The sequence below is a fragment of the Agelaius phoeniceus genome, chromosome Z (genome assembly GCF_051311805.1).
Source record: "Agelaius phoeniceus isolate bAgePho1 chromosome Z, bAgePho1.hap1, whole genome shotgun sequence".
Lineage (NCBI taxonomy): Eukaryota > Metazoa > Chordata > Aves > Passeriformes > Icteridae > Agelaius > Agelaius phoeniceus.
The window spans coordinates 29,108,249-29,133,626 of NC_135303.1; the positions used below are offsets into that span (position 1 = coordinate 29,108,249).

The 25,378-nt window shown below is 34.4% G+C and overlaps 1 protein-coding gene across 5 annotated transcripts in view; it reads left to right on the forward strand.

Moving 5' to 3' along the window:
- The window catches only part of CEP120 (centrosomal protein 120), a 37,572-nt gene extending 16,711 nt beyond the window's left edge, over nt 1–20,861 (forward strand). For all 5 annotated transcript variants that reach the window (XM_054652251.2, XM_077171475.1, XM_054652252.2 and 2 more), the window contains exons 13-21: nt 1,080–1,176; nt 1,266–1,418; nt 2,058–2,147; nt 2,528–2,620; nt 4,234–4,395; nt 7,880–8,002; nt 9,013–9,111; nt 17,930–18,075; nt 18,760–20,861. In XM_054652251.2, the coding sequence (XP_054508226.2) occupies nt 1,080–1,176; nt 1,266–1,418; nt 2,058–2,147; nt 2,528–2,620; nt 4,234–4,395; nt 7,880–8,002; nt 9,013–9,111; nt 17,930–18,075; nt 18,760–19,000 (1,204 nt within the window). In that variant the 3' untranslated portion in view covers nt 19,001–20,861. The remainder of the gene's footprint in view (nt 1–1,079; nt 1,177–1,265; nt 1,419–2,057; nt 2,148–2,527; nt 2,621–4,233; nt 4,396–7,879; nt 8,003–9,012; nt 9,112–17,929; nt 18,076–18,759) is intronic.
- Nucleotides 20,862–25,378: the final 4,517 nt, after the last annotated feature.

The window sequence follows — 25,378 nt, forward strand, 5'->3', positions numbered from 1 at the left end:
TGTAAGAATTTAATGCAGCAATTTATTTTAAGTGAAATACAAGCATTTATTGGATTTTTTCCTTTGCAAATAGGAGTATAGTGTAGAAGCCTGCACCCTTGTAAAAAGCATTTTAGTGTCATCTAACCTATATTTGCTGAAAGTGAATTTCTGTGAAAACTACAGCTGTGGTTAATTCTTTCAGCATCTTGTTACTTGATATGTTCTGCAGCTTCCAGGTGACAAGTGATTGTGTAATTTGCCTTTCTGAGTGATTATCACTGAAATGAGAGATTTTGTTTTGACCAAGGTCTACAATTCAGTGTACTTTTCACATGAGACTTTTGGTCATTTCCAGTTACATGATTTTCTGTTCCTTCTCTTAATACCTTTCTGTGCAAAGGACTGGCTTTGTTTCCTACAATTTGACTGTCATTCAAGATGAGGCAGTTGGAAACAAACTGTTCTTAAGCAGAAACCACAACTACTTTCACATTAATTTATTAAAATATCTGTTATGTAGGTATTGTTTCACTGTGCAAGGGCAGGTAGATATTTTAACCTCTTTGTGATTTGAAGTTGCCAGTTCCCTATGCTGAAGCTTCCAGAAATGTGTTTATAGAAATCCAAGGATGTTTTACCACAAATTATATGCTAAGTTACTTATATTGTGGATAACTAGAAGGTTACTGTTAAAATCTAAACAAGGAAAGTTAAGGAAATTTCATGAGTATTTTAAGTTGAAGTCAGCAGCAGGGCCTGTATATGAACAGTTACATCATTAGAAAGATTTAGGACTGTAGGTACAATTTTGGATTATTCCCTCATTGCAGGGATGTATTGATTATAGTAATTTGTTAGTTAAATAGGTTTCCAATGGCAGGTTTAAGTCAGAAGGCTTGCCATTAATTCATAAAGTGGGCCCTAACCTAACAATATATGTAGGAGAGCATGTTTGAGCTCTCACATGGGCAACTGTTTAGAGATTCTGAGCTTGCACAGAACAACTTCGACTTTGCTGTTTTGGGTGTTGTCTTACAGTTCTTTTTCTGTATCTTTAGGCAGTTTTAATTAAAATAACATTCTAATGCTATTTATAGGTCAGGCACCAGAATAGCAGAGCTTTCTTACGCCATCACCTTGGAAGACTACGGACTTGTCAAAGTGCAAGAAGTTATGGTGTCAGATTCTTCTCAAGTAAATTTTATATAAATCTTTTCTTTTTCCTTTGAACATGTCTTTGACAACTTGAGGTTCCAATGAAAAATCCACTCTTATTATATCAGGATGTAGGTGCTGGTCAGCAACAGCATGTCCCTCACACTCAGCTTTGCCGTGCCCCAGAAGACCATCCAGAACCTCGAGAAACTCTGGAATACAAAGCAGCACTGGAGTTAGAAATGTGGAAGGAAATGCAAGAGGACATTTTTGAAAATCAGGTTTTTGCTCTCTTTTTTATTACCTAAATTATGTGATTGCCAGAGAAGTTTTAGTAGAATTGGTACAGATAATAACCTTAATTATATTTTATTTTAGTATTTCAAGTAAGAAATAAGTTTTACTTATACAGAATATTAAAACTTCAGATGTAAACTACTCCATTCACAAATTCCATGCTCTTACTTAAGGAAGAAGGTTAATTCTTAAGTAAGTGAAGAAAGTGCTGGGCTTGAACTGCAGAATACCATCTTCACAATTTTCCATTACTCTTTATAAAGCACAATAGATTCAAGATTCAAACTATTGATGTTAAATATTAATTTTGTATTCTGTTAGTTGCATATCTCATTGCTGTCTACTCTTGAGGTTGTTCTATGTGTTCTTGTTTACTTCTTTTGAAAAGGTAGTGAACATCTAGTCGTTCTTTGGATATTTTTCTCAAACATGCATTTACTTTGCATTTTGTACTTCAGTTTAAGATGTCTTTCACTATCACAATCATATCTTGAGCTATACAAGTCGGCATACTAAACACTTTTGCTTCAAGACTTAGGTCTGCTAGTACTCTCTAAAGGTGCACTTTCAGCAATTTTGATCTGGTTTGGGATTTTCTTTCTTTTTTTTTTTTTCTCTAAAAGCTTAAAAAGAAGGAAATGGTCCATATGCAAGCACTTGCAGAGGAATGGAAGAAAAGAGACAGAGAGAGAGAGGCATTAGTGAAGAAAAAGGTAAGGAAATTCCCCCTTATATTTGCAGAAAGTCTAAATTGTTATAAATCTAACAATGCATTTGGTAACATGTATCAAAGGGTCTGTAATTAACCTTTGCAGCTACTGATGTGCATGCAGCTAGTCTACAACAGTGCAAAAGAATTAAAAGTAGCCTTTAATCATAGAATATTTGTTGGAAATTTCCTTAGATTAGTTTTGCTGTATATGGTAGCTGTTTGATTGCATTTTACTTGCCTGATCAAAAAGCCCTTCTGTGGCCTATGAGTTAGAAGTAAGTACTCTACTTTGCAAGTTCTTAAGAGCTAGATGTTTGTTTTATATGGAAATTTCTAAATAAAAGCTATCAATATTTTATACTTTTTCTCTCCTTTGTTTAGGTAGCAGAATATAATGTTTTGGAAGGACAGCTTCAGAAAACCCTGAGAGATCTAGATAAGCGAGAGAGACAGCTTTTTAACGCTGAATCAGAGGTAAAAGCTGGTTGTATTAAACAATGTGATTGCATTAGCTACTTCTATAAGGTTTGAGTTTTCACATAGTGACAACTGTGCTTTGTGTATAAGATACTAACTAGACACACTCATAGTGATATGTAGAGGAACACTAGTAATTATGCCAAGTTTTGTTACAGCTACACTTTTTTACTGAAATAGAAATTCGGTGAACTTTTAAATGGGTTGCTAGGATTACCGAACTGTAAACCTTCTATTCTTGACAGAATTAATGTCAGTGCAGACATTTGTGTAACATTAGCATATCTCTGTTTTAAATTTAGCACTGTCAAGTGGCTGTTGTACACATACACAGGAGTGCCTCACTTCAAAAAGTAATTGCTAGATTGTTTGTTGAAATAGGAGAAGGTGACAAGAAGATCTGGGAGAAACTTCAGGTTTTGTTATCCAACGTTTTCAGAGTTCCTACTTCTGTTTATTTTTTTCCAATAGTGACAGGGTGAAAGAGGATGCAGGAGAAACCAGTAACTACCACTGTGCTGAACACCCCCAATCTGGCAAAGTGTGTGTGACTTCAGGGGTGCTAGTCATATGGAAAGAGAAAATAAACTGCCTATTCTTGTATTTCAGAACAAACTCAAAATTATGTAGGTAAAATACTGTGGTGTTTTAGCTGTCCAAACAGCTAAACTTTATCTTTCCTCTTTGTAACTCAGATTAATTTTTCTAGCCTACTAATGCCTTCTGTGCTTGTAACAAAATTGATAATTCCCAACACAGAAATTCACTGGCTGAGCCAGTGTTCTGTTCAGTTCCCAGGCTGCCTGTACCTCAAGATGCAGTTGGTGCTGTAAATAATGTTTTGACCTCCGCATCTGTGCAACAAAATCTGGTGCTCAGGTTTGGCCAAGTGCATTTCAGTCTGAGTAGAAGTAGTTATTTTGAATCTTATGTAGATTTTTCTAAAAGTTTTCTCAAAGTTTAGTAAGATTCTGACCTGAGAGCTAGAGATGATAAAAATCAGTGGTTTCAAAAAACATCTGGTCAAAATGATGTAGTGTTCAGTTAGCAGATTCCAGTTTGAGAAATGGGACATTGGAGAAGTTTCCATTCAGCTAGCAGTCATCTGGGACAGTAGCATCTTCCTAGAAAGTTCAAACGTGTCAAGGATTCTTCTTCAGTTTATTTTGATGAGAAATTATCTCAATATGCTCAGTTTGAACAGTGCAGTCTCACTGACCTAAAGACTTCTTGGCTGTAGCTGTGACTTTAATGCTCTCTGCAGTGAATTGGAGTATTTAGCTTTTCACTTTGTAGTAGGAAGGTGGAAGTGAAACCTGCCTTGAGCAATCATGTAGAATCTTTTAGATCGGACAGAAGAGCTCCCGAGACCTTTGTTTTTACAGTAGTCAAGCAAGAGTATATTTGTAGCCCAAATACAATAATTGGCAGATTGGTAGTTAAACTGAAATTCAGTAAGAACATATATAGTGAGCAGTTGGACAATTTTATTGTTTAATTTCAAAAATTAATAACAATTTTTCTGTCATGAATAGCAGTAACAGTTGTAAGACTTTTCAAGTGAAGCTCTCACTAGTATGGATTAATGTAAATATGTGTCTCTTTTTAAGCTTCAAAGAGTAAAGAAGGAGCTGCAAGCAGAGCATGAACGAAATCTGCAGGTGCTTCAGGATTCTGTGCGTCGAGCCAGGGAGGAATGTGCACACCAGCTAGAGCTAGAAAGGTCAAAAATCAAACAACTGGAAGAAGACAAGCTTCGTTTACATCAGCAGGTATGTACACAATAAAAGTGAGCATTTTTCTAAGAATACCAAGTTCAGTATTCTTAGTGGTTTGGAGGCAATTGTATTCTGGCAACTTTGTAACAAACATTTTATTTAAATTTGGGATTTCTGTGCTGAGATACATCTGTGTCAGTCTTGCTCAGTTGTATGGCCAATTTGCAGTGTGGTGCCTGTGATTATTTTTTCAACATTGAAAATCAAGTTTCATTTAAAAGCTTACATTACATGAAGAGCCTGAACAGCAGTGTACATTTCAGTAACTTAAATAATTATTGGTCATTAACATCTAAGTAGTTTGACCATGCAGTTAGTTTTATTTTTCTATTGCAAAAGAGTATTTCTGTTATCCTTATTGGGACAGAAGGGGCAACTCTCTTGTTATTGCAGTCTTCTATTCTGAGTAGTACTTTCTAAACAGAAAATTTAGACCATGTTCTGTTGTCCTGTAAGCCAACTTTGGCACTAACAACAAGGATAGTCTAGACATTTCTCCTGACTGTTAAAGTAAACTGTAAACGTTAGTACTTATATTTTTAGCTGTTATAGCATTAGACACATAATTTGTTATTAAGTAGATTAAATCTCACAAATGCCTAAGTGTTGTGAAAAGTATTTTGTTTATGTAGATTAATTACTTGCTTTAGTGTTTTTTGTGTCTGATATGTGAGAGTGATAATCCAATATTAGCTTTCACTGTTTGAAAAACTGTGTCAGCCAAAACCATATTTTTGTACTTACAAGAGTTGTAATAGATTTTTGTGAGTTTTTCAGTTCTGTAATAAATACTGTTATTAACCTACTTCTTTATTTGTTAGCATATGTTAACCACAGTAAATGAAATTTTTTAAAATGTAGCTAATACAAAAATGTTGCTAACCTTGAAGATAGTTACTTTGACTATTCTCCTTCAGAGCACTCACTGAATTGAGATGAAGAAACTGCAGAATGCAGTCCTGTTCAAAGTGATAAGTGGATCACTTTTGCATTTTATGTGTTGTTGGCAGCTGCTAGTAGCTCTTGTTCAAGCGGCCAAATGCCACCAGCTAGTATTACTAATTATTCCTTCTTTCAGCTCCCACTGACCATTTTTAGCTTCAACAGACCTTTTCTAAATAAAATAGAATCTAAATAAAATAAAATCAGAATCACTTTATTTTTCCTATTTAGAACAGACATACAATTGTCAGACCGAAGATCACTTAGCTCAGTACTATGGTGCAGCAATGGCTGGATTTAGAGGATAAGGAAGCGAGACTCTGAAAAAAATGCAGTTTTGGTATATCCAGCAATACCATCAAGGGTTATATGTACTCTTTGCCAGAATCAGTTTCAAACCCAGTAGCCGCCAGTGAAAGTTTTCTTCATGATCTCATATGATTCCTTTAAAAAAGTATTTAGTATTGCAACATCCTATGGCAGTGAGTTTTGAAATTTAATTATGTCTTTTATATTTAAAAACTTCTTTTTGTTAATTTTAAGCACATTTCTTACTAATTATGAAGGTGCCTTTAGTGCCTGTGCAACATACCGTTCCTGATTACATAGGTGGCTGTCATACTGTTTTGCTTCCAAACACAAGCCCCACTATGTTTTCTCTTGTTTTGTACTAAGGCCATTTTTTCCAGAGCATCCTGGCTGTCTTCCTCTGTGCTGTTCCTGCTATGCTTCAATATGTGATGGTTGTTGCCACATATTGTGCATGAGACAGGCTTTTTTCTTTTGCTTTGTTGGGGGTGAGATTTTGTTTGCCTACTTTGGAGTTTCACTCTAGGGCCCTGCTCTTTGTGATGTGCACAAGCAGAAAGTTTCTGTTGCTACCAGCTGAGTCTCTTCCTTTAAGACCTTTTTGGATGTGGAGTTTTTTTGTCTGTGTGACTTTTTTGGGTTTTTTAACACATGTTAAATGTTCTGGAATAAGTAGTCTCATTCCATACCTTTTAAAGGGACTTGTCAATACACAGTTTCCACACTTAGACACTTAGAGATCTCTAGAATTCAACCTGTTTTGAGGTAAGCCCCACTATATACAAGAGGAGATCCTTGAAGCATCCACCTTGAGGAACATCACCCTTACTTTCTGGATAAGGAAGTTGTTCTCTATTTGTGGAATTTTTATAGTTTCCTCATGTCTACAATTCTGAGGTCTCATAAGATATTCAGTCTTTGAAAGCGTTTCCAGAACAAAACAAGAAATTAAACATTGTTTTAGAAGTTCCAGGGAGAGCTGATATTTCTAATAGCTAAAGAAATTGGTTATTGTCTTTGGCATTATGTCTCTGTCTTATTTAAAAATAAATAGGTAAAAATGAAAGGTGTTAAACAGCAGTATCTTTTGTTCAAGTTCAATAGGTTATTGTAGTTCTGTGAGAAAAACAATGACAGCAAACTCTGGTTTTGTCTCACTCCCTAGGAAATATCTTTGCTTTCTTACATCCATTCCGTAACAATTATAAATGCAAAAAGCAGAAATCTGGGAGAAAAGTAAAGCTGACCCAATTAGAAGATCCAAAGAATTAACTATTATTTTACTAGTAGAAATTGTTAGCTTTGAAACACAAACGAGTTCTCTAAAGCATTTTCACCCAGTATTTAAACTGTGGGATAGAATTCATGGAAATACTTGCATTATCTATTTGGACATAAATACAAGATCAACACATGGGATCATTTTCTAGTATGGAATAGTTCAGTTCCGTCAGGTGTATTAAGGTATTTATAGTTGAGTAATATTTAACAGAAGAAGAAAACCTCACAAAAAGTTCTTAGTATTTTTAATATATTATAAAAAATGCTGTTAAACATTTGACTTCATTACTTTCTCTGTAGCAAGTAATTGTGTATTGGCATCATTTTTCAAATTACCCATTGTATGTAAAAAGCAAAGCACTCTCGTTATAAAACTCTTCTTGAAACTGTGGAAATACAGTGTGAGGGCAGAGGTACTCAGCATTAAGTCATTAGTCACTGAAGCCTTTCTACTTTAGGCTTTCTTCTAAATCATTTGCCTGTACAAAGTATTAGTCGTTTCCTTTTGCAGACATTCCTAAAAAAGTTATGCTGTGAAACTGAGTAAGTAATAAAACTTCATATAGTAGATAACACTGGCTTTCTTCAAAAGATGTGTAAATCTTAGTATTATGCTTTCTATATTTCTTCTGCAAGTTGTTTTAGAAATGTGAACAAAAATGTGCATAAATCTTGATCTTATGCTTATGAGGACAGACTTGTTTTTTTTGTTTCCAGTACTGAGCAAAGATCCTCCTAAAAACTCTTCCTATTAAAACATTGCTGTGTGCCATCTTCAAGAAATCATTAATTATGAATGTGTAACTTTCAGTGTCTGTTTTATATCAGATAATTGACAGTAAAATGTTTGTTCCAAGAACTAAGAAGTAACTTAAATTCTGTCATCTAATTATTTGTCTGTGAATGGGCTTTTCTGCTAACTTGCATTTTGTTTTCTTTAATGTAGCTTTTTGAAGCAGAAAATAAGCATAAGACTTTAGAGAAGGAATTCCAGCAATACAAAGAACAGCAAAGTAGCAAACCAGAAATCCAGCTACAATCAGAAATAAATCTTCTCACTTTAGAAAAGGTATTTCTAGTACTTAAAAATTGTCACAGTGGCGTGTTCACTGATAAAAGGGATGTAGAATACTACTGTGGGATGAAGTGTTAATTTGTCCATTTTGGTTTACTTTTTCCAGTAATTTCTTCAGAGTTTAAATATTCAGACACAAATAACATCAACAGTCGCCTTATTTCTGTAGAGGAAGCAGTAATGTGCTTTAATAACTTCTAATAATGCAAGCAACTGATGCAAAATATTTTTGTGTTTCTACAGACTTTTTAAGCTCTTACATTAAATATTTTTAGATTTTCTTTTTTTGTTAGATGAACTAAACAAACCAGTTCTTTAAGATCTTCACAAGTTTAATGAAAATAATTTTTGTCAGATTCAAAAAAAGTACTTCCTCAGAGATGTGAAAAATACTTAATTTTTAATTGTGTTTATAAATATTTTCATTTGTCTTTTAATACAAAATTTTTTGTACAAATAAATGAAATTAATTTTTTTGTGGTAACAACTTTTAAAGATGTATTTAGTTGGTAATATCATAGGTTCACACTAGTAGATACAGAGATTTTAAAGAATGTCTGGAGCAGATTTCAGAGAAAATTATGTAGGCCATATATTCCATCAGCAAACTAAAGAAAAAAGAAATCTATGTACCTTTTTAAGAGAGATTTATCCATCAGCATTTTCATTAAATTAGTGTTTATAACCTCACTTTGAATAAAAAAAGGATTAGGGGATGGCTGATCTGAGAATCTTAAATTTAAGGTTACATCAGCAGATTTAGTGCTAAAAACTAATCTTTTTCTTTGTATAGACGGCCATCCAATAAAAATAAGGTTATATTTTAAACAAGAAAATGTTCTTGTGCCATAATATTTATGTTATAGTGTATAACAGCTTTAGATGATGTTGTATATTAAGCTACATAAACACTTTTCTTAAACCAGACCCTTTGTATATATACATCTTTCAGTGATTGTTACTGCTGTTATTGCTTCAGCTGATATGATTTTAATTGCTTTTAGGTTGAACTTGAAAGAAAGTTAGAGTCAGCTACCAAGTCAAAGCTTCACTACAAACAACAATGGACGAGGGCTTTGAAAGAACTTGCAAGGTTAAAACAGGTATGCAGGTTTTCATTGCTCATATGAGACAACCAAGTTATTGTCATGTTGGAAGCTGCTGGGATTACTGTTAACTACTGTTTTCATGTTATTAGTGTTTTGATTGTTTTTGCAAAGTAAAGCTCTCAGCTGTGCTTTTAACAAAAATGAGAACAGCAAAACTGGCTTGTGTTTGACTTTGAACTCAGGAAGGACCAAGGCTCAGACCTGCAAAGAAGGCTGAACTATTTAAAAGCAGACATGATTAGAAAAATAAAAGGTTTAATTTTATTCCAAATAATTCTGCATCAGCTCTTCCAGGAAAATATTTTGCCACAATCCCAACCATCTTGGTCAGTTACATAATAACTGTTTTGTATTTTATTTGTATAATGAATGAAGGGTAAAGATGAGAAACAAATCCTTCACTTTTAGAAATAAGGGTTTAAGTTTTGATGATGCATAAAATGAAGAAAACTTAACTTACACTGGATGTGAAATTTTTCTCTGCTTTTGGAAATTCTAACCTCATACTAATGTAATATGCTATTTTACTTCTAGGTTTTAACAGAGCTCTAATGTGTCTGTGGGCATCTATATAGATACAGTTACATAGTTTTGACTTGAAGTTACTCTGTTTAAACATGCAGTAGTAGCAGTTTCATCCTTGTTGAATCTCTATTACGTGTTGTGTTTTGTCATCATCTGTCTTTCATGAATTCCAGTAAATATTAGCTAAACAAAGTGCTTAAGAATGGCTAGCATTTCCATTAGTCCTGACAAACAAATTAGTAGATCATTAATCCCAATTGATTCATGAACAAACCTTGACATGAGCACAGACCTTCAGTATTCACATTTAGTAAAAGGTTTTTATTGCCTGTATTCACACCTACTTCCAGCTTGAGGAACAGTGTTGGGTTTTCTTAAAGATTATGGTAGCTGCTTCATTTCTACTGATAGAATATTCAGGTTTTGGAGAATAAGAAGTTAAGCCCGTGTTCTTCTAGTTTATAGTACTTCTTTAGTCTGTATTTATGTTTGAAGAGAGTCAATGCACACCGCAATGGTTTTTAGTTAGTAAGTCAAAACTAACCTTCATTTGCAGTCTTCAAATTGTACCGTTTTTGCCTAGTGATAAAAGGAGTCATCTACAATTTGTGAAACAGCTATGCTTGAGAAGGTGATAGGAGGAATATAAATCTTATCCCTCTGATTAAGATTTCTTCAGCAGTCATGAAATATCCAGCTTATTTTTTCTTGCCATGTTTTAAAATTTCCCATGGATTAAAAGCAAAGATTATCACTTGCCACACTAACACTAATGTATATCACTATCAGGTTCTTGTTACAAATTTCATCACCAAAGACCTGGTGAACTGATTTCATTAATATGTGTTGATGGTTTCAACTGAACCTCTTGATGAAAGTCTGAACCATGAAACAAGTTGGCATGTGCAGTGGATTATGCTGCCTAAAACTTTTACAACAGAACAAACCCTTTCAATGCAGTTCCTTGTGGTTTTTATACTCCTGTGCTTCATCTATACTTAAAACCTTTATCAATAGACTAAGTGACTTTAAAGAGCCAAATAAAAGTTGAAGCAAATCTGATTAAAAAAACTTACTGTGTTTTAAATATAAATTTGGAAACTGTAGCTTAAGGAATTCTAGATTTGCTTTAGTTCAGATGATTTGTGCAATTGTGCATAGTCTAACCAATTTCTTGTTTGAATTGGATTAGTACCATGTTAATTTTGTGTTGCCTCTGGTGAATAGCCACAGGGCTGTAATCTGTGCCAGTAATTTGTCACACCAAAGCTCTCTAGAGAACTACACAAAACATTTGTGTAGTGAGGATTAGACGCTGAAAGCCGTATCTTAGATTGTTAATAAATGTTAATGACAAAACCCAGCTGGTAAGTCTTGGAAATGAGATCTAATGCTTTGTGCCCATTGCCAAAAAAATGTTTAAACAGAGATTTCCATTACTTAAAGGTGACCTGGTGCAGTCAATTTGTGAATTAAAGAAGCATAATCTACAGGCTAAGCATTTAGTAAAATGCTCTTCTGATTTGCAACCATAAAAGTCAATGTTTCCTTAATTAAAAAGTTTTCTTTTACTTTGGAACTAGTTCTTAGCACACATCTGGGATAGTTTTATATTTTGCAGAATATGAGAGACACTACACATAACTTAAAGTATGGGACTGTTAATGGAATATGATCTAAGTTTCTCCATGGGTAGGACTTTGAATGCTAAACACAGTGCCAGTTTTATTGAAGTACACAAAGGCACACATACATATTTACTTATGTACTTAGAAAATACAGAAGTTAGTTAAATTTAAATTGGCTTGTAAAATTGAGTGACAATAGACTTCACCCAGCTTACTTTTCTTTTCTCTTTTACTCAGTAGAAGTCTGTATTAATGTTTCAATTGTTATAGCCCTGTTCAACTTTTAGGGAGACAAAAATGTCATCAAATTAACTACATAATCTGTGCACCCAGGTAAATGTTAACATTTCTGGAGATTTCAAAAACTCTTTAAATGTTTGGTGATTGGATGACCTAAGTACTACACAAATGAGATTTCCTATTTTTTTTTTATGTGAACATTATTTCTCAGAGGAATCATCACTATTTACATGAAATTGCATCCATGTTTACACAGAACTTAGATATCAAATTTACTACCTGTCTGAAACAGGTAAGAAACATTTTATCAAGACAGGAATCAAAATTGGCAGAAATATCATTTTCAGAAGTTGATTATCTCAGTTAGATTTACTTTAAATAGCCAAAATCTCAAAATGTACATGCATCCACTGTTCTGGAAGAAGTATTTTTATAAGTTTTCTAATGTGTTTGTGTCCTACGGACCTGTTAGAACCAGCACTGAGGTATTTGTTTAAAACAGCATAGACCATATTAGCTGGCTGACAATTCATTCTGTCTTGTCCAGTATCCTGCTTATCCACTCAGTAATTAATTTGATTAATTTATAAGTAATTTAGCCAAGGATAGGATGTAAATCTTTGTTAAAAAAACAAAAAGGCACACACTCACACACAAAAAAACCCCACAGTTGAAAGTCTAAATCTTGGTTAAAAACTGTGTCTTGAAACCATCCAGGCCCTCCTACTGACTTGTCAGCTCTGGGTTATTTTCAGAAAACTTTACTTGAGTTCCTTAGCTTCAATCGTAAGTTTTTCCCACAGACTTGCATGGTATGTATGAGTGGGAGAGTGAATAGTGGCTGCTATTTAGCCATTGTTTAGTCTAGTGTATGTATGTTTACATCTCCCTTTTGGATTTATAGGCAGCTATGGCAAAATAAAGATTGTGCTTCCTTGATTGAAGAGCCTCTTAACTAAAGCACCTGGTGGCATACAGGGGTTCTTTAATGATCTGATTATAATTCAAATTTTGATTTTTTTTTTTATTATCGGTTAATTTTCGTTAAATGCTGATATTTCTGTAGTATCATAAGTTTCAAAACATGATTGAGATTTCCACCATACAAGCTTCTAAAACAGTATTGCATTCCTCAAGCACTACATTAGAGATGAAAACTGGTGAAGAAAATTAGTAAAATCTTGAAATATGTTATCTGATAACTAGAATGCAGACTTGTTTGGTATGGATTTATTTTGTTTGTGGAGGAAAATGGAAAAATGTGAAATTAATAAGGAATATTGTCGATGAGTTTAATTTAAGGAGGTGAGTGAGGGGCTGAAGGAAAAGGAGCAAGAGGAGTAGGAGGATTAGAAGTGCTAAGAAAGTAGCGCAGGAGAAGGTGTCTGCACCAACTAATATATATTGCAGAGATAATTCTTGATGTTCTTACATATGATATTCTTGATTAATCTCTTGCTGCCTTACTGTGGGATAGTAGCTGATGATTGGGTGATGGTGCAAGTATAATATATTTCCCAGTGTTCTGAGTTTCTGGTGGGTTTTATATTCTGTTCACAAAGTTGCCTTTAGTCCAGCAGCTGATGATTCTGGAGTGTTCCCTTAGGTACGATTTAAAAATACAAAAGGTTAGGAACAAAAATAGTAGTACTTCTTATTGATATTTGAAATAGCCTGACTGTATAGAATAAGCAGTTGGGAATAAATCTAAAATATTCCTTATTTTAGGATATATTATAGGAGTAAAGTTTGGAAAATTAGCCAGAAAGTCTTGACTGAGAGTTTTCAGCATGCAGCATGTATGCACTTGTGTGCTCTGAAGTACACTTGAAGAATACCAAGTATTCACCTATAACTCAATTTTTCAGTATACACAGAATAAAATGAAGATTGTTGTTTCAGCAAAGGGATTTAGAAATGTTGGACTTAATTTTATGCATAAAGTATATGTGCAGAAGTGTTCTATTAATTGAATTTTTGCTTTAAAACATCTCACAATAAATTCTGCTACATTTCAAGTCCTGCTATACAGTAGAGCTCTGTTCCTTCCGTATTTAAAAAAGAAGAGTGGTTGTTGCTCAGTGGATTTTTACATTGTCATGGAAAAAGTGGATTTAATACCTGAGTGTCTGATAAAGTGACACCAGTTTCGTCACTGATATGAGTAAAAAATCCTTCATTCTCTCTCACTATAACAAAATACAGTCTTTTTATGGCCCCTGAACAGATCATAACAAAATTGTATATAAATTAATTTAAAGTGAGCATGCCTCCCTTCTTATCAAACTGTTGTAAATCCTTTGCCATCTTCTTGTATTGATGGATTATTAGGAAATGGGCTTCTCGTGCTCTGCTATGAATGGTATACATAGAACAAGTTTTCTGTTATGCACCCTACAAACTGTTATGACAGACTTTTTAAAGGAGTCAAAGACTAATGTTGGGAAAGACATTCAAAAAGCACAGAATATGAAGTGTGTAATGTAAATTACACACAAGATCAATCATGAAAGAATCCCTTCTCACTTGTTTTAGTGTCTGTTTTCCAAGCTGGACTGTCATGAACTGAATGGTAGGAAAATCTTGCTTCAGCAAATGTTGATTTTTATTTTTTTAATTTAATATGATTTTGCTTAAATGTTGCTATTCAGGGCCATAACATGGCACACCTCTAAAATTCTTGACTTTCAGTGACTTCAATTAATCTGGACTTCTTCCCTTTACACCCCAAATAAGTGCCAAATATTTGCCATGTTTACATCATAATTTTATTAGTAATCAAATTAGATACCAAATCACATTTATCTGAAAGGAATTCCTACCCAACATTAGCTTGGAGACAAAATGTACTGATAAAGGTGTTTCTCTCCTTCATTGAGTAATGAAAACAAGAATTTAGTACATGCTATATTTAATCTTGCTTCCCTAGAAATCTAGGACCATTATCCCTAGCATTGATAGAATTTTTCTCCAGAGAAAAATATCAAAAGGAACAGGAACTGAACAAAGGATTCTGCAGAAAAGGCCCGCTTTTCTTTCCTCTCTCCTTGGCTTCTTCATCATTCTCTGTTGTCTCTTTCTTGGTTTAATTAAACATTATTAAAGATATTTATTTAAAATTTACAGTTCTCAAATGAATTCATTCAGTGAGGGCATAAGGGACCAATATATTAAATAATGATCTGATGAATATGAAAGCATTGGGAGTAGTGTGTCCTCTTTGTGGTCTGATAGATACAGTTTAAAATAGACATTGTTCTATTAACATTAAGAATATGTACTTCGTCTATATACCACTTCTTTAAGCTAGTCTAAAATGCCTTTTTTGCTCTCAGGTTGCCATTGTGAGCATGTTGCTGGGCAGCAGAAATGTATGGATCATTGAACTTCCCTGCCTCAAATAGTAACGCATCAGTATGTCATGAAACCTGTGGTCCCACAGGCTGCTTCAGTTATGCTTTTCTTCTGCAGTGCAGGTGGAAGAGCACTTTCAAAATTTTCCCTCATAGATCAGAGTAATATATTTCACAAACTGAAGGACTGGAGTAGAAGGCTTCTACTCAGTGTAGTCACAGCTATGTGATCGTTTGTGTTTAAGTGAAAGCATTGCTGTCCTAGTAACAAGTGCTACTCTTTTTTGCATCAGTTTTCTAGTATTTAGTTTTTGGTCAATTTTTGCACAAAGTACCTTCAAAATTAATTTTCTCACAGAATTATTGAGATACACCAATTTTACAGACTTGGAGTAATACTCCCTCTCTGCCTCTTGCATCAAATACTTCAACAGTACTGCTTTATATGTAGGGGTTTTTTTTTTCAAGCATAAATATCTATCTTCTTTCAAAACTTTCTGTGGTCAAAAACCTCCTTGTGTGCTCAAGTATATTGCTTAAGTGATTAACTTCCATTCTTTTAATGACTTGAATTATGTCTCTCGTTTGAAACATACCTAGTTTTGAGTTTCAGCCATACTCTTCATTGGGTGAGAAAGACCCAACTAGTTGATATTATGTGAAATATCAGTCTGGTCCATACAGAGGCCAGCAGTAGGTGCACAAGATCTAGAAATGCAGCTTGGATATCTGAATAGCCTCCAGCAGCCCTCAGTCAGTTAAGTACATTCTGAGCCAGCAGGTGCATTCCGGCTATTGTCCTTAATGGACATAAGTGAATGTATTCTTTATTTATCTGTTTCCTTTTCAAACTGTTTCCTTTTCATTTTTATCTCCATAGTATCCCACTCCTTACACATCCACTTTTTCCCTGCTGAATTACATTGTAACAGAAGCAAACTTCCGTAGTGATTTCTGCATTAATGAATATGTTGAAGGGTAGATTCTTGTGGAATTCCACTTTGACCTTTTTGCTGTTGTGGAGATGATCAATTGCTGTCCTTTTTCTGGTGTTCTAAACCCTGAGTCAGCTGAGAGGGCTTTTTGCTGTGACTGCTTAGTTGTGTGTTTGGTAGGAAGTTTCTTTAGTGTGGTGTTTGGTTGGGTTTTTTAAGACTGGTGGGAAGAGTGACTTTTATAGAAAAGCTAGATTAATTCTTCCTGGTGTACCCCTATGACCTCTTAGGTTTGGGTTTAGTTATGGTTTCAACCAGTTTGGCCACTATGGAAGTTAAGTTCTGCTGGTACTTTCTGGGTATTTCTAAGGCCTCTATTTAAATAAAGAATAAAATAAAAAATGGAAAAATAGTTATTCCTGTGGTGTAAACACCAGTGTTGGTGATGGATTAAGACTAACCTCCAGTCAGTGTCACAACTTTTTGTTTGGATTTCCTTATAACTCTTGAAAATTCTAAATACCAGCAGTCTGTAGTAACCTGTTTCATGTACCTTGTTTAATCTACCAATGCATACATATACTGTATGTATTTGTAGATTATTCTCAGCCCAAGGCAGAATAGGTTTTATTACAGCATTCTTCAACCCTTTCCCACATAAAAAAGGATCTCTCTCACATGGGAATATCCTTCTGCAATGAATTCTTGATGGAGAAGGAAGGACTATGGCCTTATCTTCACTGAGTGCTTTTTCTATGCTTCAGTCATCTATCAGCTGCAGACTCTGGCAGGATTCCTGCTTCTGGTTTTTTTATTAGTATGTATCTCTTTAGCAAGATGTTCTTCATGATTTATAACCTGTCTCACTGAAGTTTTAACATTTAATTTGGCTGGCTGGTGTATATTTAGTATTTTTAGTATAAAAACAAAGTTTTTAAATTCTTTAGGGTTGATTTCTTGTTGAGTACTTCTCTGTTGTGTTGTCAATTCACATTAACAGTTGAAGCCTTTTTTAATACCAATTCCTTTTGAAATTCAGATCTTCTTGCTCACTATTGATCATCAGCAGGGAGTGTTTAAAGTGCTAGCAGCTGGAATTCAGGAAACTACCTTATTAAAATCTTTCAAATAATATGAGGTTGACTGTGTAAATAATATGCTTACATCTATCAAGCAAAGAAATTACCTTTTTTTAACCTGCATAATAAATATAATATGGATTGTATTAATAATCAAACACTCCAGATGAAAGCAATGTCAGAATTTCAAAGATAAACTTGCACTTCACAATATGCCTAGATCCAGGATATTTGTGTAACTCCTGTCTTATTTTGTAACTACCTGAGGTCTTCTGCCTTATTCTGGGTGTAAGACTGACTACACAGTTAGTGCACAAGGTCATATGGAAAATGACAGGGAGAAAAATAAGTGAAGAGAGGACCATGTTTACTAAACCACCTTAATGTCATGAAGTGGATTCAAGCCTTTGTTTTTTTAGTATCTGTACAGAGCTTAAAAATTAGAGCCAAGCAAACTTTTAGAATGGATAGACTGATTTCATTAAAACCACAAAGTAAGTTACCTAACATTTTACATAGTACTATACAATTGCAAAAGGGCACCTTGCCAAGACTTATTTTTTAACCACAAGTTGTAATTTCGAAAAGCAGTTCTTAAAGCTTTGATACTAGTCACTATGGGGCTGATGATGGAAGTTTCCTGCAGCTATTTAGATTTTATTTTCTAAAAAAAAATTTCATATACCATATAGGGAAGGAATAAATCTCAGTAGCTTGAGCAGTTCCAGAAGTGTAAGTTTTATGTCTACCAACTTAAGCTAGAGTTAGTAAGAGGATTTGTTAATAATTTTGCTGTTTTGTTAATGGGAAGAAATCTCTAGGCTGCAGTTGATCCAACCTGGACAGGTTTACTGTGATGATGATAGTCAGTGGTCTTACTGCATTATAGATATCACTAGCTAAGTCATTGTGTTAACTCCTACATTTCTAAAACTCCTGGAGATGTAATTGTCATGACTTCATTCCTAAAGTTCTGCTCTGTTGCTATAATTAGCACTTTTACATGTAATCATGTAGTCAACTGAGTTATGTCTTCACCCTTTCCCATACAGCGTGAACAAGAAAATGCAATGGCTCACCTTAAAAAGCAGCAACAAGAGCTCGAGCACATGAGGTTGCGCTATTTGGCAGCAGAAGAAAAAGAGCTGGAGAAAACAGACCGACAAGAGCTGGAGGATATCAGAAATGAACTTAACAGGTATAAAAAGTATTTATAAGATTCCTCCCCAGCTGTTGCCTTTCCTTCTATTTTTTTGCTGTGAGTCTCAAAACAGGAGAAGATTCAGTTAAATCAAGATTATAATTTGCTGTCAGTTCAGTGAAAGAACACGATTTAGTGTCCCTTAGGTAAAGATTGCATATTTGTAAAATGCAACAGTACAGCAGTGTAGAAAAATCAATGTTTAACACCATGTGGTTTATTTTTTGTTAAGGCCACAGATGTACAGCACCAAGCTTTTTGTCTATTTTAAATCATGAGTTCTAAGCATAGCTGCTGTGTTAAGAACAAGTCATATTTTATTCTGATTTTGAATACATTAAAATTTTAAATTTATCTAATGTTGTCCTCCAAAAGCTGTCTGCACTAGTTTTGTATGTTGAACCCTTTTAATTTGAGTACAAATTACATTACCAAGCAGAAAATAAATAAAAAGCCTTGATAGCAAGTATAGTTACATATGCACATACAGAAGGTTTTGTTAATTTTTCAGTATTATATTTCTTTTCAGTTGTAGTTATTTTTCCCAGAGACAGAATAATTTTTTTACCTTTCACAGATTTCTTTATTTTACTTTGTAGTTCAGTAGCTAAACTAAAGACTAAATACAAAGATAATCAAAGTGAGGATTAATATTCTCTATTTCTATTTTATCTATATCAGGCTAAAACAACAAGAAGAGGAGAGAAAGAAATTGCAGGATGCCAGAGATAATTCTTCTGGTAGAGTGGATAGTCTTCATTGTAGAAAAATAAATGAGAATACAGATGATTACCTCTCTCGTCTGATAGAGGAGAGGGATACCCTGCTGAGAACAGGAGTCTATAATCATGAAGACCATATTGTAAGTGAACTTGATCGTCAAATCAGAGAAGCTATTGCAAAAAGGAACATCACTATTTAAAAGCATGCAAAAAGTTTTAGAAAGAGCCAAAATCTGAATAGAATGACTTTTATAAGCCTATATTACTTTGGGAAATATGTAACATCATGCTTTGTTTTGCACATTATGGTCAGCTCTCTTTGAAGTCAATGTAAATACTTGCAACGTGTCAAGTTAAGCACAGTTGTAAGTTTTATGGGGGCAACGACTGTTTGTTAATGTTTTTATACTCATGTGTGTATATATATAATTGTGTGTGTGTAAATATATTTATCTTGTGTACCCTCTTCTTAAATGTTTCCTACCTCCTTTTGGATCACCCTTAATAGGTTTATTTGTAATATTTTTAATATTGATTATAAGAGGTTTTTAGTCAATGTTGTTATGATTTCATTTAATTTTTAAAAATATCTCTTCAGCTATACTAGGGCAAAATGACATCAGCTGTTTTCTCTGACGAAATTCTTAATTCTGAGCTGAACTAAAGCACTGACCCAGTGTTAGTTTTTTACTAACTGACAAATAATAAACTTTTGCTTCTCTGACTGCAGCTAACATAACTAAGTTATGTCATAAATAAGAGACAAGATTTTGAGTGTGAGGGGGAAAAATCAAACCTTATGAGACTGAAGCTGAATCAGTCATTAACGAGCCTGATTGCCCAGGGTTGCCCTAGCAGTTTTGCACATGTCCTGGTAAGGTTACACCCAGGAGGGTGAAGACCTTATTCAGAAATATACATGCATTCTTATATCAATCCCTAATGAGGAAAGATACCTGAAGCCATAATTCTGAACACAAACATAAAAGATCTTCTCTAAGATGTTTTCTTTAATCAGGATGTAACCACTTCCAAGTTACTTAATATGTGTTTCAAAACATGTTAACTCATTACCACTTAAATTGTATGTAAAGTTTTTGTTTTGTTGTGGAAGTACAAACAGTGTGCAAAGGAGAAATCCATAATTAATGTTAGTTTGTCCATAATCACAATTGAAAAACTTTTGTTTTCCAGTTTTCGTTCCATTTCTGTTAGGTTTGTGTGGATCTAGCTAGTAACAGTAACTTACAACACTGTCCATTCAATAAGCATTCTTCTCTGTCCTGTAGTCACAACTGTTTCCATTTGAATGTCAAGTACAAAAATCATCTTATGATTTATTACTTTTAGAATGAACAAAGATACCAATGGAAAAAATAGTGGTTTAGGTTTTTTGCATAAAATCAGTGAACTTTCATGGAGAGGCTTGTATACATGCGACCTTCCTGTTTTGTGTGGCATTAATTATAAAGTGGGAGGAGGGGTATTTGTATCTGGCTTTAGCTCTCCGTGCATTGTTGGTCCTCCTCCTTACTATGAGTGTAGGTCCTGCTAAATAAACTATTCATTTAGACTCCTTAGAAAAGTTATAAACAAGCTGTATAAACATTGAGATCATATTCCATGAGGAATACTTGAATACTTATCAATACCAGACTTCATAAGAAATGCTGTTGTAAATGTATTTTTCTAAGTAGTGTGCTTGGAGATGCACTAGCAAAGAAAATACCACCCTCTTAAGTCCCATAGAAATCCATGAAATGCAATTTCACAATAGTTTTTACATTGTGCAGTGTGGTATCACTGATGCAGGGTTATATGCAGTTATTATAAATGATGCAGTTGGCTTCTATCTTGACAGGAAAACTTGTTCATGGCTTTTTTTCTTCAAATGCTTGCTCACTTGTGTAATTTCTTCTCTAGACACTGGAGGGTGCCTGAGACTTAAATATTGCAAAGACAGTGTTGACTAAATTTTCATTACTGGTTCCTTTTTGAAGTGGTATTTTATGACTTTTCAGGTGTATTATTTTATGAAATAAAATGAAAATAAAATGAAAATATTAAGGACTTTGCGTTGATTTTTTAACTATGAATTTGAGCAAATTTTGTTTACTATTTCCAGTCATATGACAGTCTTTAGTGCTTGAATCTATAAAATAATAAACTTGTTAATGAAAGTTAATTGTCACTTTTTGATTTTTTTAATAATTAATTTTTAATTGACTCTCTTCTGTGGCATGTAAAAAAATTACAATCATGTTGCTGTATGTTTTAAAAAGCAACTTGGGTCTTCTTTCTTGCAAATCAAAGTACTGAGTAAAATGAAACATGGAATGCTTGTTTTTAAAAACGTTTATAAACTTCATCATTTAAGCTATTTTGGGTCCATTTAGCCACTTGAAAGATCACAGCTTACAAGGTGCAAAGCATAAATTTTGTGATTATTAAAACAACTTACATAGAATATATTTTGTTTTATAATCATTACTCTTAGTGTTCATTGTTTGTATTAGAATGAGGAAATTATGGATAATCAAAGCTGCATGTTTTAATTTAAATTTTCCAGCACAATTTGTCTCTGCTTCAGTCTGAACTAGTCCAGAAGCAAAATATATGTTTGTAGTAGATATGTATAGCAGATATGAGCTCAATATTACTGTCTTTCAAAGAAAATTATGTTGAGTTCCATTTGCCTTTTTGTTACCTCTAAGCCATTTTAGAGCTTAGAGTTACTCAGTGGAAAGACCAAATACCACTTTTTTAATCAGAAATGTCTCAAAATTTGTATCTTAATCTCTCTTCATTGCATGAGTCATGCCGTTTCAAACAGATGCATGGAATAAGAAGCCCATTTTAATTTACCCAATAAATAAAGGCTGTTGGAAGTGAGACTTGTTTACAGGTTCAGTCTTGGTTCCATAGCCCAGAGAAAATGTGGTGGGAAGAGGATCAACTGCTAGACCCTCCTAGAATTCTGGCAAAGTGCTATTGATTTTATTGCACCCAGGTTTCACTAGGGAAGCTGATGGCATTATTTCAAACCAAGTACCCTTGCTGATACGTTTCTGTGAACCCAGATGGCAGGGGTGTCAGTTCCAGCTTCATCTGCCTTAGGATTTGGGCCCAGAACTTGCAGTTCACCTTGCATAAGGAAACTTTGATTATCACCTGTACTTGTACAGTCTAGTCTAGCAAAAGCACTGGTCCATTTTGAAATTAGGGCATTAGAAGCACTGTTGTTTTTTCATTATGATCTTCAGGCAGATGATCCCTCCCTGTGTCTTTTTGTGGTAATTTTTCTTCCAGTGGTGAGGACTTGCTGTTGCCTCAAATTACTTACTACAGGTTTAAATGTAGGGCTGGAAACCTGGATCTAGTGTTTGATTGATATGGAGCATTTGCTAAGTTGGGAAATCTTACAAACAAATAGACCTTTTTCCCCTGATAATTATTAGATTGTTTCACAGAAAAATTTGGTCTAAATTCTTATTTGCATATTAAAGCAGTGGCATGCTTATACATATATCTGTGAAAAAAATGTCCAATTATTTAGAAATAGTGCAGTTTTGCTTTGAATCTGAATTATTTAAGTGTATAGTTACATTACTGATCTTTATAGTATTTTTTTATTTTGGAGTGAATCTCTAAGCACTGTTTCTATAATATTTCAGCAGTGATCCAACACTTCTAACACTAATACACTTTCTGAATTGCTGTTATGGAAAAGAAGCATTGTTATATCTGGCACTGACCTTTAAGTATTCAATCTGTAGTTCTCCTTCATTGCAGTTTAAATGCTTCTCCCTTCCATCCACTGAGATAAACCTTAATGCACGGCTAAAAACAGAAGGGCTTTATCATATCTTCTAAGTGCTACTGGAGTATTTATACCGGTTATTGCATATTTACACAATTATTTATTTTGCTACTACTGTGCCTAAATGATCGTGACCTGTGTCAAGGCTTGGATGGGAAGCACTAGCCTCACTATTGTTAAAGACAGAGCTGTAGAAAGGCGGCTGCATGCTTAGATCTCATTTCATTTGTTTCTCCAGGGGGTTGTATTAGTAGTGTTTTCATTAGAAATGTTTTTACAGATGTCGGCTATCCAGATATGAAGTCCCTGTAGTGGAGAAGCAGTCAGGAGTTTGGCATTCAGAACAGAAAGGGGAAAAAAATCATCTTTGAGAGATTAATTTATAGAAAAATAATTTACTGACTTTCTGATATATAAATGTACAGTAACCCCATGGCAGCTTTAATGCAGAGTAATTGAATTCTTGCAAGTATGGTTATTTTCTATTCTGAACTTGAAAAAATGCTACGGCCTGTCGTTCCCCATCACTGAAGACTAAAATAGTCCCCATTAATAATGCTGCTGGAAAAGTGATGTCCCTTGCTTTGTAGTCCAGTACTCTTTTTTCCAATTGTAAAACTTGTGGTAGTTTGACAGCATTTTAAAAATTTATGTATTACTACAAAAAGTTTTGTTCTGGCAACACATGTATTGAGTAGATAGTTATGGAAGTGTAGTGTCACTGAGTGTTTGAGCAAAAGGTTTTAATGCCTTTATTGACATATAACTGCAATGACAAAATAATATGGCATCAAACATTAGAGTGGGTTTACTGGGGCAGATGGAGTTTAGGAGAACAGTACACAGCCTAATACTCTTTCAGCAGTTACTGTACATTGCTCATAGCTTTAAATGTACTGTGCAAAAAGCTGTTAAAATTTGAAATTTGTTATGTACTGTGAATATCATATAATTGGTTTACAAAGGCAAATGTAAATAGAGCAGCAAAATTAAATCACCAGGGTTTGAGGAGCAGGTAATTATGCTAATACATTTTTTGGTAAAATTTAAGTTTAAGAGGTAATGGTAAATCTCCAACATTTGTGTATTTGCTTGATAGCATAAGTGAGGGTGTTTCTTTGGTTTGGTTTTCTGATCTGCAGGTAGAGAAAATAATTTTATTGATCTCATGTTAAGAGATGTTCATTATACAGACACCAAACCATCAGTATGTTTGCCTGAAAAGGCTATTTTTAACAACAAGATTAATACTGTAATACAATAGGTCATCCAGATCAGGGGTGGAAAGCACCATGAGCTGCTATTTGCTTTATAATTAGGCGTGGGCACAGCCAAAGTTGTATCCCATTCATGACAGATATGAAGTGGACACGATGCTTCTCATCTGAATGAATAACACAGTTTAGTATTCTGTCAGAGCCAGGACTGTGGGTATGGTGCCATGAATACCCACGTATATTTGGGGCAAACTGCAGAACCTGCCTGCTGCTCCAGGAGCCCTTCAGTCCAGGTATAGGGCATGCTCAGTCTAGATAACATGTTTTATGTTTCTATAGCAATAATGGTTTTTACTGCAGTTTTTCTGAATGTGGATGCAATTGTTTAAATACTCTAACTTACTGGTTTGTCCTGACTCTCTGATAATAAAAAATTTGACTGAATAAATGGAGCTAATAACCCAAAGTAAAAGGAAGAAAAAAACCTCCTAACATAGAATATCAGAAGCAAGAACACACCAGTACCCTAGGGAATTTGTAGGTACATCTCTCTAAGAAGGCACTGCTATTTGTGGAAAAAGTTGCACACCTCAGCAATATGATTTAGTGTCTCTTAAGTGAGTTTTACCTCCTGTCCCATACTAACACATCTTGCAGAACATGTGGCTTTTTTTTTTTTTTTTTTGGCTCACTGTCTATTGTCTTGCTGCATGTATACAGTAAATCATCAAAATGGCCCTGAAGTTTTATCTGAGGATACAGATTTTTATGCTACTGATCCCATTTAATTTATCTATATCATCATCAATGCAGTCAGCTTGTAACTGCCTAATTAGAAATAGGTAGGCTTAGCAGGAGGGCATCTTAAAAGCCATTATCTCTCAAACACTGTGTAAGGGACTAGGAATGGTTTGCCATCCTGCCCAATAGCTTGTGTTGCAGTACTTTGTGAAACATAGCAAAATCTCTCCTGAGTTGCTCATGAAGGTGATCCCACTGGTAGGCTGAGGGGTTGGACGCCAAGTCTGTGGTTTCTCTGCCCGTCCTGCTTATAGGGGTGTTGAGTGATCTTAAACAGGGCTCTAGGCTTTCACTTCCTATCAGCAAAATGAGAATAATGTGGGAAGAGCTTTTCTGTGTAAGTGGTTCACAAACTGCTTTAAACTCCAGCTATTTGTGTTGTTTGCAGTTGTCTTAATGCCCTTAAAGGGATAGCTACTGGCTTCTACTGAGATGCTTCTTCAGTGAATTAGTATGAGCTATTTACTTTGCTCTTTTATAGTAGATAAGTCAGTACATTCTTTCATTCTTCTTGCTAATTAGCAATTCATCTGAAACCTTTAGAAAAAAGCAAAAATTACTTCAATACTTCTAGGGAAGTTAAGGGAGCCTAAGGCTGCAGCCTTCCATGAAAGGTTAGGGTAATCTTTTTATTAAGAAATTAATTAAATAAACATATTTTATGAGAGCAGGAGAAAGGACAATTTTTTTTTTAAGTTTTGGGTCTGCCCCAAACAAGATTTTTTTACTGCTATGGGGTA